Source organism: Taudactylus pleione, unplaced genomic scaffold, assembly GCF_031769625.1.
Source record: "Taudactylus pleione unplaced genomic scaffold, aTauple2 ptg000414l, whole genome shotgun sequence".
Classification (NCBI taxonomy): Eukaryota; Metazoa; Chordata; class Amphibia; order Anura; family Myobatrachidae; genus Taudactylus; species Taudactylus pleione.
In genome coordinates this window covers 442,571-455,355 of record NW_028284816.1, presented here as the reverse complement: position 1 = coordinate 455,355, position 12,785 = coordinate 442,571, and the positions used below count along the sequence as shown (strand labels likewise).

Sequence of the window (12,785 nt, the reverse complement as noted above, 5' to 3'; positions counted from 1 at the left end):
CAAAGTACACTCCAGTCCAAACCAAAAAAAAATTATTTTCTGTGTTTGTGAATTGTGTGCGCAGTAGCCGCACGTGCATCAACAAAGTAGTGCCAAGCGTGCGCCTGTGTCATAAGTAAAGGGCCGGCTGGCTTGACCGTTAAAGGGTGCTGTAACCCCCGAAAGTACACTCCAGTCCAAACCAAAAAAAAAATTATTTTCTGTGTTTGTGAATTGTGTGCGCAGTAGCCGCACGTGCATCAACAAAGTAGTGCCAAGCGTGCGCCTGTGTCATAAGTAAAGGGCCGGCTGGCTTGACCGTTAAAGGGTGCTGTAACCCCCGAAAGTACACTCCAGTCCAAACCAAAAAAAAAATTATTTTCTGTGTTTGTGAATTGTGTGCGCAGTAGCCGCACGTGCATCAACAAAGGAGCAGCGCCAAGCATGCGCCTGTGTCCCATAAGTAAAGAGCCGGCTGGCTCATTTCTTAAAGGCTGGTGTAACCCACAAAGTGCACTACTCTCCAGCAAAAATAAAAAAATATTTTCTGTGTTTAGCCGCACGTATATATCAAATCGATATAACATAAATGGAGGACCAAACTTTCTCTGATAAAAATAAAATAGAGAAAGATCAAGAACCACTTCCTCCTAGTGCTGAAGCTGCTGCCACTAGTCATGACATAGACGATAACATGCCATCAACGTCGTCTGCCAAGGCCGATGCCCAATGTCATAGTAGAGGGCACATACAATCCCAAATGACAAAGTTCAGGAAAATTACCTTGAAAAAAACATTTAAATCATCTGAAGAGAAACGTAAACTTGCCAATATGCCATTTACGACACGGAGTGGCAAGGAACGGCTAAGGTCGATCCCTAGTATGTTCATGACTAGTGGTTCAGCTTCACATGACGATGGAAGCCCTCCTCCCACTAAAAAAATCAAAAGAGTTAAGCTGGCAAAAGCACAGCGAAGAACTGTGCTTTCTAAGAAGATATCACAAATCCCCAAGAAGAGTCCAAGTGTGGTGGTGGTTGCGATGCCTGACCTTCCCAGCACTGGACGGGAAGAGGTGGCTCTTTCCACCATTTGCACGCCCCCTGCAAGTGCTGAAAGGAGCACCCACAGTCCACTTGCTGATATGCAAATTGAAGATGTCACTGTTGAAGTACAACAGGATGAGGATACTGGTGTAGCTGGCGCTGAGGAGGAAGTTGGCGAGGAGGATTCTGATGGTGATGTGGTTTGTTTAAATCAGGCTCCGGGGGAGACAGTTGTTGTCCGTGGGATGAAAAAGCCCATCACGGTCATGCCTGGGCAGAAGACCAAACATTCCACCTCTTTGGTCTGGCAATATTTCTATCCAAATCCGGACAACTGTCTTGCCATATGTACCATATGTAAAGGTGAAATAAGTAGGGGTAGGGTCGTCAACCACCTAGGAACATCCTCCTTTATACGGCACCTGCAGCGCGTTCATAAAAAGTTACTGTCAAGTTCAGAAACTTTGGCTAAGACCGTAAGCAGTCCAGGGACACCTAAATCCCGTTGTCCTGTTGTATCCAAGCGCCTGCAAACCACACCGTCAACTCCCTCCTCGTCAATTTCCTCCTTAGTCTGGATCGGAAGTAGTCCTGCAGGCCATGTCACTGGCATGACTGACTCTCCTATCCGGGATTCCTCCGGAGGATCCTGCATTGCTACGCCTACTGCTGCCGCTGCTGCTGCTGGGAGTCGTTCATCATCCCAGAGAGGAAGTAGGAACACCACTACTTTTACTAAACAATTGACGCTCCAACAGTCCTTAGCGAGGAGGATGAAGTACGACAGCAGTCATCCTGAAGCAAAACGTATAACTGAGGCCTTGACTGCTATGTTGGTGTTAGACGTGCGTCCGGTATCCGCCATTAGTGCAGTGGGATTTAGACAATTGATGGAGGTAGTGTGTCCCCGGTTCCAAATCTCGTCTAGATTCCACTTCACTAGGCAGGCGATACCGAGACTGTACAGAAACGTCAGAAAAAGTGTCCTCAGTGTCCTGAAAAATGCCGTTGTACACAATGTCCACTTAACCACGGACATATGGACAAGTGGAACAGGGCAGACTAAGGACTATATGACTGTGACAGCCCACTGGGTAGATGTATCACCTTACGCAGCAACAGCAGCAGCGTCACCAGTAGCAGCATCTCAGAAATGCCAGCTCGTTACAAGGCAGGCTACGCTGTGTATCACCGGTTTCAGTAAGAGGCACACCGCCGACAACCTCTTAGAGAAACTGAGGGAAATCATCGCCCAGTGGCTTACCCCACTTAGACTCTCCTGGGGATTTGTGATATCTGACAACGCCACCAATATTGTGCGGGCATTACATCTGGGCTAATTCCAGCACGTCCCATGTTTTGCTCACACAATAAACTTGGTGGTGCAGAATTTTCTGAAAAGCGACGGGCATGCAGGAGATGCTTTGGGTGGCCCGAAAAATTTCTGTCCACTTTCGCCATTCAGTGACTGCGTGCCGAAGACTGGAGCGCCAGCAAACACTCTTGAACCTGCCCCGCCATCACCTGAAGCAAGAGGTTGTGACGCGGTGGAACTCAACCCTCTATATGCTTCAGAGGATGGAGGAGCAGCAAAAGGCCATACAAGCCTATACATCCACCTATGACATAGGCAAAGGAGGGGGTATGCACCTGACTCAAGCGCAGTGGAGAATGATTTCCGTGTTGTGCAAGGTTCTCCAGCCCTTCGAACTTGCCACACGTGAAGTCAGTTCAGACACTGCCAGCTTGAGTCAGGTCATTCCCCTCATCAGGCTTTTGCAGAAGCAGCTGGAGAAAGTGAAGGAGGAGCTAAGACGGAGCGATTCCGCTCGGCATGTGGGACTTGTGGATGAAGCCCTTCATTCGCTTTGCCAGGATTCCAGGGTGGTCAATCTATTGAAATCAGACCACTACATTTTGGCCACCGTGCTCGATCCTAGGTTTAAAGCCTATGTGGTGTCTCTCTTTCCGGCCGACACAAGCCTGCAGAGGTGCAAAGACCTGCTGGTGAACACACTGTCAGCTGAAGCGGAACGTGACACGTCAACGGCTCCTTCTTCATTTTCTCCCGCAACTGGGGCTGCCAGGAAAAAACTTAGGTATCCTAAGCAACCCACTGGCGGTGATGCAGGGCAGGCAGGACCAAGTTTGGACATCTGGTCCGGACTGAAGGACCTGGCAACAATTTCTGACATGTCTACTGTCCCTGCATATGATACTGTCACCATTGACAGAATGGTGGAGGATTACATCGGTGACAGCATCCAAGTAGGCATGTCAGACAGTCCATACCTGTACTGGCAGGAAAAAGAGGCAATTTGGAGGCCCCTGTACAAACTGGCTCTATTTTACCTGAGTTGCCCCTCCTCCAGTGTGTACTCCGAAAGAGTGTTTAGTGCAGCCGGGAACCTTGTCAGCGAAAGGCGTAGGAGGTTGCTTCCACAGAATGTGGAGAAGATGATGTTCATCAAAATGAATTATCAGCTCTTCCAGGGAGACCAGCCTCCAGAAGGTACAGAGGGACCTGTGGTGGTGGATTCAAGTGGGGACGAGTTAATACTTTGTGAGGATGAGGATGTACACACTGAAGAGGGTGAGGAATCGGTGGATGAGGAGGATGAGGATGACATCTTGCCTCCGTAGAGCCAGTTTGTGCAGGGACACATTAATTGCCAGCTTGTTTTGTGGGGGCCCAAACGAACCAATCATTTCAGCCACAGTTGTGTGGCAGACCCTGGCGCTGAAATGATTGGTTTGTTAAAGTGTGCATGTCCTGTTTATACAACATAAGGGTGGGTGGGAGGGCCCAAGGACAATTCCATCTTGCACCTCTTTTTTTTCGTTGCATTATGTACAGTTTGGGGCCTAGTTTTTCAAACTGCCATCCTGTCTGCCACTGCAGTTTCACGCCTAGATGGGTCACGTGTTTGTGCCGCCCACTCGTGTCGCTTAGCATAGTCATCCAGCTACCTCGGTGCAACCTTTTGGACATAAAAACACTATTGTGAGGTGTGAGGTGTTCAGAATAGACTGGAAATGAGTGGAAATTAAGGTTATTGAGGTTAATAATAGCATAGGAGCAGAAAAACCTACAAATTCTGTGATTTTAGCTGTTTTTATGCTTTTTTTCAAAAAAATCCAGATCCAAAACACAAAACCCAGAACCCAAAACACGGAAGGGTGGTTTTGGCAAAACCAATCCAGATCCAAAACACGAAGAAAGATCCAGATCCAAAACCAAAACACAAAACACGAAAAGTGGCCGGTGCACACCCCTAGTTTGGAGCTGCTGGTCAGTACTTAAGGGTGTCTTACCCAACAGTAATTGTTAGGTGATTAGTCTCATCATGAACGCTTGCCTCCTACCTCCTCTTCCTGCCTCTGGGCAATTCCGCAGTAAGGGGGACAAAGTTGCAACGGGAACATTTTTATTGAATATAGAAGTGGTCTCCTTTTTTCCTCACATATTTATTTCATGAATGTCATAAGCATTTTAATAATGTTATGTGTTTGGTCTGTTTCAATGTAATAAACGTCATGAATATTCAAACATTCATATTTCCCTCACAAGATGCATACCCATGATGCTTTGCAATTTCAAAGATGGCTGCAGTGGGTTTTTTTTTTGTATAGGGCCCTGGCGACTGGCACTAGAAGCACTTACACAGATTCAGTGGCAGGGGTTAAAGCGATGCCAAGGTTCCCATGTGCCATGTTACTCATCTGGTCTCTCCACGGCTGGCCGTCCGTACTCTGTGAGGTTGCCTTGGTGCAGGTGGCTTCCCCACCAGTATTGGCTGCTACAGTTTGCCACCAGTGCCTGCTAATGTGCCCAGAGATTTCGGCCATGAACTTGAATGCATGCATGCAGCTCCGGCTCTTCTAGCAAGAACCTGGTTTCATGCCATTTTGTATATTGGGTACAGGTAAAGGAGAATGCTGCAGTTATGGAGCATTCATGGAGGCAGCACAGTAGAACACTATATATTTCAACAATATTTGCATAATCTCATGCAGAAATGTGCTTGTAATGCTGGATCTGCTCCAATGTACATTATTTATTCCATTCTGAGATTGTCAGCATTTTATTTCCTTTTCAATCCCACATGGCAGCCATTACAATGTTAAAATGCTGTTTCAATATACTTTTGATTGTTAGTCTGCGACCATAAGTTTTTGTCAAATAAGCAAATTAAATAAATTTGATTACAAAAAAAAACACATTGACATGACCTCTAACCTGTGCTGTGTATCACAGAATTAAAATTGCTTCAATTATAATGCTTTGTTCACAGACTTACACTATATTCATTTGGAACCAATATATTATGTTTCATCCTGCACTAGATCTTTAGGAAACCAACTCACACCACTTTCAGTTTTATCCCTGAATATGTAAGACTAGATTATTAAGATCACAGCTCAAATGTGTGCTCTGAATGTTAGTCTACGACCGCAGAATTGCCCCTCTGTTATTCTGTTACCAGACACTGTTCAGAACAGGACACGATCTGTCGGAGACCCCAGTGTGTTGTCCGCTGTTCAGAATAACTCTGATATTCCTCTATGTGGAACCTCTGTGGATCAGTTCATCAAAACTATGTGAGCAGTTGGGAGACTTGATTGCTTATCTGAATGTTGTGTATTTAGGCTTAAATGCATTAAGGTAACCTGTACCTGTATAAATTACTATTTCTACCTATTTCTAGTATCAACAAGACACTATCCCACAGCCAAAACTTTAATTCACCCCAATATCCTCTTGGATAGCTGTAACCAATTACAGACTAGCCTGCCTACCTCCCATCTTCCCCCATGGCTCCCTGTCCAACTTTTGCAGCAAGAATAATTTTGTCTAATGTCCAATAATTACCACTATCGGTCCCAACTCTTACATACTGTATGTCTTCTGGCTCCTTATAAGGTGTAGGCAGTGTCGGAACTCCCGGACACAATGGAGTAATTTGCCGCTGGGCACCAGCCCTGAAGGGGGCACCCGGCTCCATTGTCACCCGGCCGTTCCGGCGCTCCACCTCCATGACCTGCTGCTGCCGGAGTGCTCTATGGTCGCATTGCGTGTGACCGCCGCGACCCGCCTGAGTACCCGACACGCAGGCAGGGGGGGGTTCTGAGTAATCAGTAATCCCCCCTGCCCGCCGATCAGTAACAAACACATCGCCGGCGATGTGTTTGTGTTAGCAGCCAATGAGAGTCGGATAGACTCTCATTAGCTGCTTTATCCACGGAGGGAGCCGGGCGTAGCTGAGCTCCGCCTTCCGGCTCCCGCAGTGGTGATGGGAGTGGTGATGACGTTTCTCCCATAGTGCCGAGCGGGAGGACAGAGGAGCGAACGGTGGCGCGCACAGGAACGGGGATTCAGGTAAGTAATCTGTGTGTGTTATGTGTTATATCTGTAAGGGGCACTGCAGAGAGGGGACCCACTACTGGCGGCACTACATAACGGGGCACTGCATAGGGGGAACCCACTACTGGGGGCACTACATAATGGGGCACTGCATAGGGGGAACCAACTACCGGGGGCATTACATAATGAGGCACTGTATAAGGGGCGCTGCATAGGAAGGGCACTGCATAGGAAGGGCCACTACTGAAGGCACTGTATAAAGGGCACTATTGGGGGCACTGCATAGGGGGACCACTACTAAGGGCACTGTATAAAGGGCACTACTGGGGCACTGCATAAGGGGACAACTACTGGGTGCACTATATAAAGGGCATTACTGGGGGCACTGCATAGCGGGACCACTACTGAGGGCACTGTATAAGGGGCACTACTGGAGGCACTGCATAGGGGGGCCCCTACTGGGAGCACTGTATAAAGGGCACTACTGGGGGCACTGCATAGGGGGACCACTACTGGGGGCACTGTATAAAGGGCACTACTGGAGGCACTGCATAGGGGGACCACTACAGGGGGCACTGTATAAGGGGCACTACTGGAGGCACTGCTTAGGGGGACCATTACTGGGGTGCACTACATAGGCGGGCACTGCATAAATTGAACTACATAGGGGGACCTTTACTGGGGGCTCTGCATAGGGGGACCACTACTGGGGACACTGTATAAGAGGAACTGCATAGGGGGGCGGCGGCAGCTGGGGCTGGCATAGGTATTTCGACGCCTATGTTAAATCACTTGCCAGGATTACGCTGTCGGGATTACTACATCCCGAATATTCTGTCGCTTCTACAGCAAGCACCTTCTCTCCTCACTGCTAAGTCCAACCTAGAAACCCACCTCATGAATGAAGCAATGAAATAGTCAGGATCAGACATACACAGAGCTGAATTAAGACCACACATTAAGATTATGGGGTGACGAGTTGCGTCCTGCAGCAGAAGACAGGACCGCTGGAGCCCTGGATACCAGATTACATCGCCAGAAACGTAAGTAGACATGAATTTCTACTTAACAAAGCTATATATAGCCTAGTGAGCAATGGGCCTGATTCAGGTTTGTTCGCAATGCTGCGTTCGCACGCACCCCGGTCACTGCGAAAATATGCTGATTGCAATCACATGGCAACCGCAGCACTATACCAAGATGCCCATCACTGTATAATGCCTGCCCACTTCCCAGGACATGCATCCGCAAATCAGTGATAAAATCGGTACCATCGAGTACCATCGGAACCATCCGCACAGTTGTGGTTGACCTGACCCTACCACAGAAACTGCTAAACTTCCTGTCGCCATCTAGACCTCTGCCAGTGTATGCTATCACAGGGGCTTAATTATGCACGCCCCTGTAACGGCGTTTAAATGCCCAGGCACGCCTGAGTTTCTCTGACCACACCCCCCCCCGTTGCCACCCTCACCCTTGGGTTTCTCTGACCCACCCTTGGTCACTTATAGTGTTGTACCAACATCTACGTTCACTTCATTTTTGTGATTTTGATCACCATATCAATTCTGTGTTTTATCCTATATTAAAGGATTATTACCTATTTACCATCTCCAGCTTTCAGTATATAAAATCATACTATTATACCACAAGGGATCATATTTATAGAGGTACAAATAGAAATCATCAGCACAATACAAGGGGGAGCGCATTAGATATTATAAATTCATTGTACTGACATATTTGAACCAATCTATAGTAATTAATCACCAGCCTAAGGGCCTGATTCAGAGCCGGACGCTCTTGAAGAGCGCTTCCTCTGTATCAGGGCGTTTTTTGTTGCGGCCTTCTGGCCGCTCGCTAAGCTGTGGGTGACCACCCACAGCTATTGCGAGCGGCCAGGTGATAGTCGTGATGGTCGCGACCATTGGGGCTTGCGACGAGACCCTTGTGGTAGGGTCTCGTCCGTCGCAAGCCCCAGAGAGCTTCTGGCTCTAATAGGGCCGGACACTATCCCACTGACATCACTGGTGATGTCAGTGGTGCCTCCCACAAATGGCAGGGAACGCCTCCGTTTGTGTAGCCCCCCCCCCTCCCCGCCAACAAAACGGGGCGAGCTGTCAATCAACATCGACAGCCGCCCCGTTTGTAGTGAGAATTTCTGTCTCGCTCCGGGGCTTGCGCATGCGTGCGCAGTAACCCACCATCGACCCGCTTGCGAGCACAAATTACTGAAAGTGAGCATCAAGCAAAGTATAACCTCCAATTGTTTATAAACACCGTATTACACAGCCGATGAGGTATGAAGATTATATATAATGCTGTCTCCTTGCTCTTCCATGAGTGGTGTAACAACTAATGGATATGACAAAAGAAAAAGTACAACAATTAAAGAGTCTGTTGGAATGACCTGGGAGTTATGTACTATCCTACCTGCCCACACTAAACATGGCTTCTAAGAGCAAAATGAGAGTCATGTGATTAAATATACGTAATGCTAGTTGTCACATGACACAAGTCCATTCCGCAGCGGGACGAGATCGGAAACAAGCTGCTTCCAGTAGTCTCCAATCACACAGCGAGATACAGGTGACGTCACAACAGCCGCTCTGTTCACACCGGGGCCGCGACTCTACCTGGGGTGAACGCTGAGACCCCAGCGCATGCGCGGTAACGACTGCTTGTGAGTTTCGGGGCTGGGAGGAGCTTGCCAGGAGTAAAGGTTGGTTAATTGCCCATATATATATATATTGGACAAGCTGCTTGATGTCTGGGATAGACTCGTGCTTTTTTGCTCATTATGTTAGTCTATTATTAGATCAGCCACTTGCACACATACAAATGAAATACATGCACTACAGGTTTGCAGCTTTTGCTACTTAAAGTGCAGTGCAGCAGCCACACTGCAAGTAAGATGCCAATGTGCATGGATCCATGTGGCTGATGTCATCCTAGTTTTGTGAGACTGAAAACTGGGACAGCCACATGAGCTGGCATTTGTTCTGTCCATAAAATGTCACTATATGCTTCCATGTGGGCTGCTGAGCTCTACGCACATGACCATGCTTATTCAGTTAACAGAGCAAACAAAACACATTTTCAAAGCCTCCTTGCAGCCTAGTGTACTGCTCTATACAGGCCTACCAAGAGTAGGGATGGACAATGAACATTGATTATATTGGGAATGTTGATATTAAGGATCCGATCTTGGTCCTGTTTCCAGTCAGCGTAGATAATGTGATATATCAACCAGATCGATAATGACCTGCTGCGTTCTGTGAATGGAGAGGGTCTCTAATGCACATGCACAAATGACCTATATAACGAAACAAACAAAAATTCCCAGACAATATATCAGTCATGTCTATCCAAGACCCTCCCATCACCCTTCCCTGGCCAAGAGATCATACTGGCTATAGCATGTACTAGAAGGTGTGGCAATACATGGAGGCATGTACTCAATGAGCGCTCACATAGAACCTTATATTGTATTGTGCGGGAACCCAGCAGGCAGCAACATTGACTTTAATGACCCATGAGTAAGAAGGCCTAGGGAAAACAACATAAATAGAGGTGGTAGGTGAGACCAGTTCAAGAGATGCAGCTTGTATGAAGTTACTGTAAATGTAGACTATTTTAATAATGGAATAATATATTCATGTTTAGAAGACCTGCACTGTGAAGATTGGCTCATTAGGAAGCCTTCGCTGGGTAGAAGTTTGATTAGGATCTCTCCCCAGAGCTGTGGCATTGACAGCCATCATGTGAGCCCCACAGAAGCCGGAGAGGAGGTGCCCTCAGGTAAAGACGTAAAAGTTATCAATAAGAATTAGCTCCAAAAGCAGCACCAGCCATAGTCAGGTGGCACCTTCTCTACCTTCAACACATTCTCCTTGTGCCTGCAGATCTCCAGAGATTGTGAGGTAAGAGTGGGAGTCCCAGGGAAGGAACCCACTCCGCGGCTTCCCAGGGGAAGGAAGACTTCCTAAGAGGGAAAGCTCTTCTTCAGTGGTGTTCTCTTTAGCTGCTAGAGTACCTGCAAATCTATTCCCTCACTTAACTTTATATAGAGACTAAGGGACATATTTACTAAAGTGCTGGTTCTTAGAAATGGAGATGTTGTCCATAGCAACCAATCAGATTCTAGCTATGATCTTCTAAAAGGTGCTAGCTAAATAAGTAGAATCTGATTGGTTGCTATGGGCAACATCTCAACTTCTAAAACTCGGACTTAATAAATATACCCCAAATCAACATAAATATTTAGCAGCATCAGACTTACAAATCATTCAAATACAATCTCTAATAAAAGAGAACATGTGCAATCAAGACTCGTGGAGGATGTATAGACAAGAGACAGAGTATAGAGGGGGCCCCTGTTCGTGAGAGCTTACACTCTAGTGGTAGAGGACATTGCTGAGTCAGGCCGGAGAAGTGTTTAACTATTTCCATGGCCCCTGTTTACTGCTAACCAGACCTACTGTAATTCAGAAGTGTAGAGAATATTATTGATGCCTTTATCAATGTCTGCACTGTCTGGAATTGCAGTAATGCAATATGTTGTATTGTCATTTTCTTTTCTCTAAACACAGCTACCGTCATGGCCCCATCTGCAGACGACCCTGTGATGTCCTCTTCATGGTCACTGACCCCTGTACTGTCACTGGAGGAGGAACAAGAGCTTAAGGAGTTGGAGTCCGGACATATTAATCCGCCCCTGGCTACGTTTTTTGCAGCTCGCATCACAGACAAAAGACAAATCTCTCGGCTGTCCCAAGCTCTTTCTTTAGAATACAGTCTTCCAGATACCATGCGGCACTTGAAGAGAGTCCGGGCCTGCCAGTCACACCTCGAGATCTTGCTTCGTCCTGTCACAGCGGAGGAGCAAGGGGATCTATTAAGAGATAGTAATGGCTTGGGCTTTCCCAGACAGAGTGGTGATGGTGCAGGGAACAGTATAGCTTCCAAACCAGTGATAAGTTTACAAGTCGCTGACATCCTGCAGGCTGGCTCCGCTGACTTGTCTGGCCTGGGAGAGACGTTTTTAGTGTCTGTCCCATCGAGGGCGGCAAGGAATCAAAAGGAGCAGCAAATTTGGGGCTCCATTTGGCCCAGCACCTACCATGCCAAGCCGAAGGTAGCACATGTGGAGGAAATCGGTAGTGGGGGAGGTGTAACCGAGGATGAGAAGTCAAGAATTGGCAGTCACATGAGCACGGCCCTAGAAGCTGCACGGTGGAACAAGGCTAGGGGAGGGAAGGGTGTTGGAGCAGTGGTGGTGGACCAAGAAAGTGGGAATGTTTTGGCAGTAGCAACTGATCACACTGGAGAGAAGGGATGTCCGCTGCTTCATGCGTCTATGGTGGCGATAGACATGGTGGCCCAACAACAAGGGAGAGGAGCATACGTCGGCCTTATTAAACTGGAAGATAAGCAAAGAGACATAAAAGATGGGAAAGAAACAGGAGATGAGAGGGAGAAACGAAAGCGTACAAAAGAGGAGAGTGACATAGTAAGGGAGCTGCCATACTTGTGCACTGCGTATGAGATATACATTACACATGAGCCGTGTGTCATGTGTTCCATGGCTCTTCTACATTCCCGCGTGTCCTGTGTTTACTACGGTTGCAGCTCCCCTGGGGGGGCTCTGGGAACGTGTTACCGGCTGCACTGCAGCCCTGGTCTAAACCACAGGTTCCTTGTGTACCGAGGGGTGATGGAGGAAGAGTGCCGAGGTCTGCTTTGTGGGGCTGAGGTCTTTTCTCCATAAAGACGCGTAGTTGAGACGTTGACCCTATTACTGATATATTAGCAGATTTTATTAACTTGTTCTTTTAAATATGTTTTTATTTTTGTTATTAAATGCCTTAAAACTGTCCGCATGGTCTCAGTTATATTTGTGAATGATGTATTTTAATTTTGCATTATGTATTTGTCTGCCATATTAAAAATGAGGCCATGTGCACTTCAATGAGTTCTGTACATTTTGCTGTACCTATAGTAAGCAGTTACGTATCCAACTGCAGAGGGGGTGCTGTGTAGGTGCTTATCAGGTAAATGAACCCAAAATGTACATGCGCCAGAGCATAAAGCATATCACATTGGCCAAATATGCTACCATGAACAAACCCGCCATTATAGTCCAGGTTTTACAGATATCCATGCTTTAGTCCAGATAATCTAGATCAGCAGTTCTCAAACTGTGGGTCCCCAAAGTGGGTCGCGGCCATCTCAGCTTGGGGTAGCGACTCACATGGGGTGAGGTTGATGACCCTCTGAGGAGAGTGAAACCAGTTGAACTGTCTGTTATTTCAGACTCCTCGAATCACTGGCTGAGAGATCCGAGGAGTCATCAGGCAGCCCCGTCCCACCCCAGTGCTCAGCTTCTCTTGTCC

At 47.4% G+C, this 12,785-nt stretch overlaps 1 protein-coding gene across 4 annotated transcripts in view; it reads left to right on the top strand.

Annotated features, from left to right (window-relative positions):
• ADAT3 (adenosine deaminase tRNA specific 3) overlaps positions 1–12,266 on the top strand; it is a 35,281-nt gene extending 23,015 nt beyond the window's left edge. Inside the window, exons 1-3 of one of the 4 annotated variants that reach the window (XM_088447055.1) lie at positions 8,938–9,112; positions 10,057–10,191; positions 10,983–12,266. In XM_088447055.1, coding sequence (XP_088303181.1) covers positions 10,991–12,160 — 1,170 coding nt within the window. In that variant the 5' untranslated portion in view covers positions 8,938–9,112; positions 10,057–10,191; positions 10,983–10,990 and the 3' untranslated portion in view covers positions 12,161–12,266. Of the gene's footprint in view, positions 1–8,937; positions 9,113–9,236; positions 9,252–10,056; positions 10,192–10,982 lie in introns of those variants that run through there. The other 3 variants (XM_088447057.1, XM_088447054.1, XM_088447058.1) reach the window with 3 other exon arrangements.
• Positions 12,267–12,785: the final 519 nt, after the last annotated feature.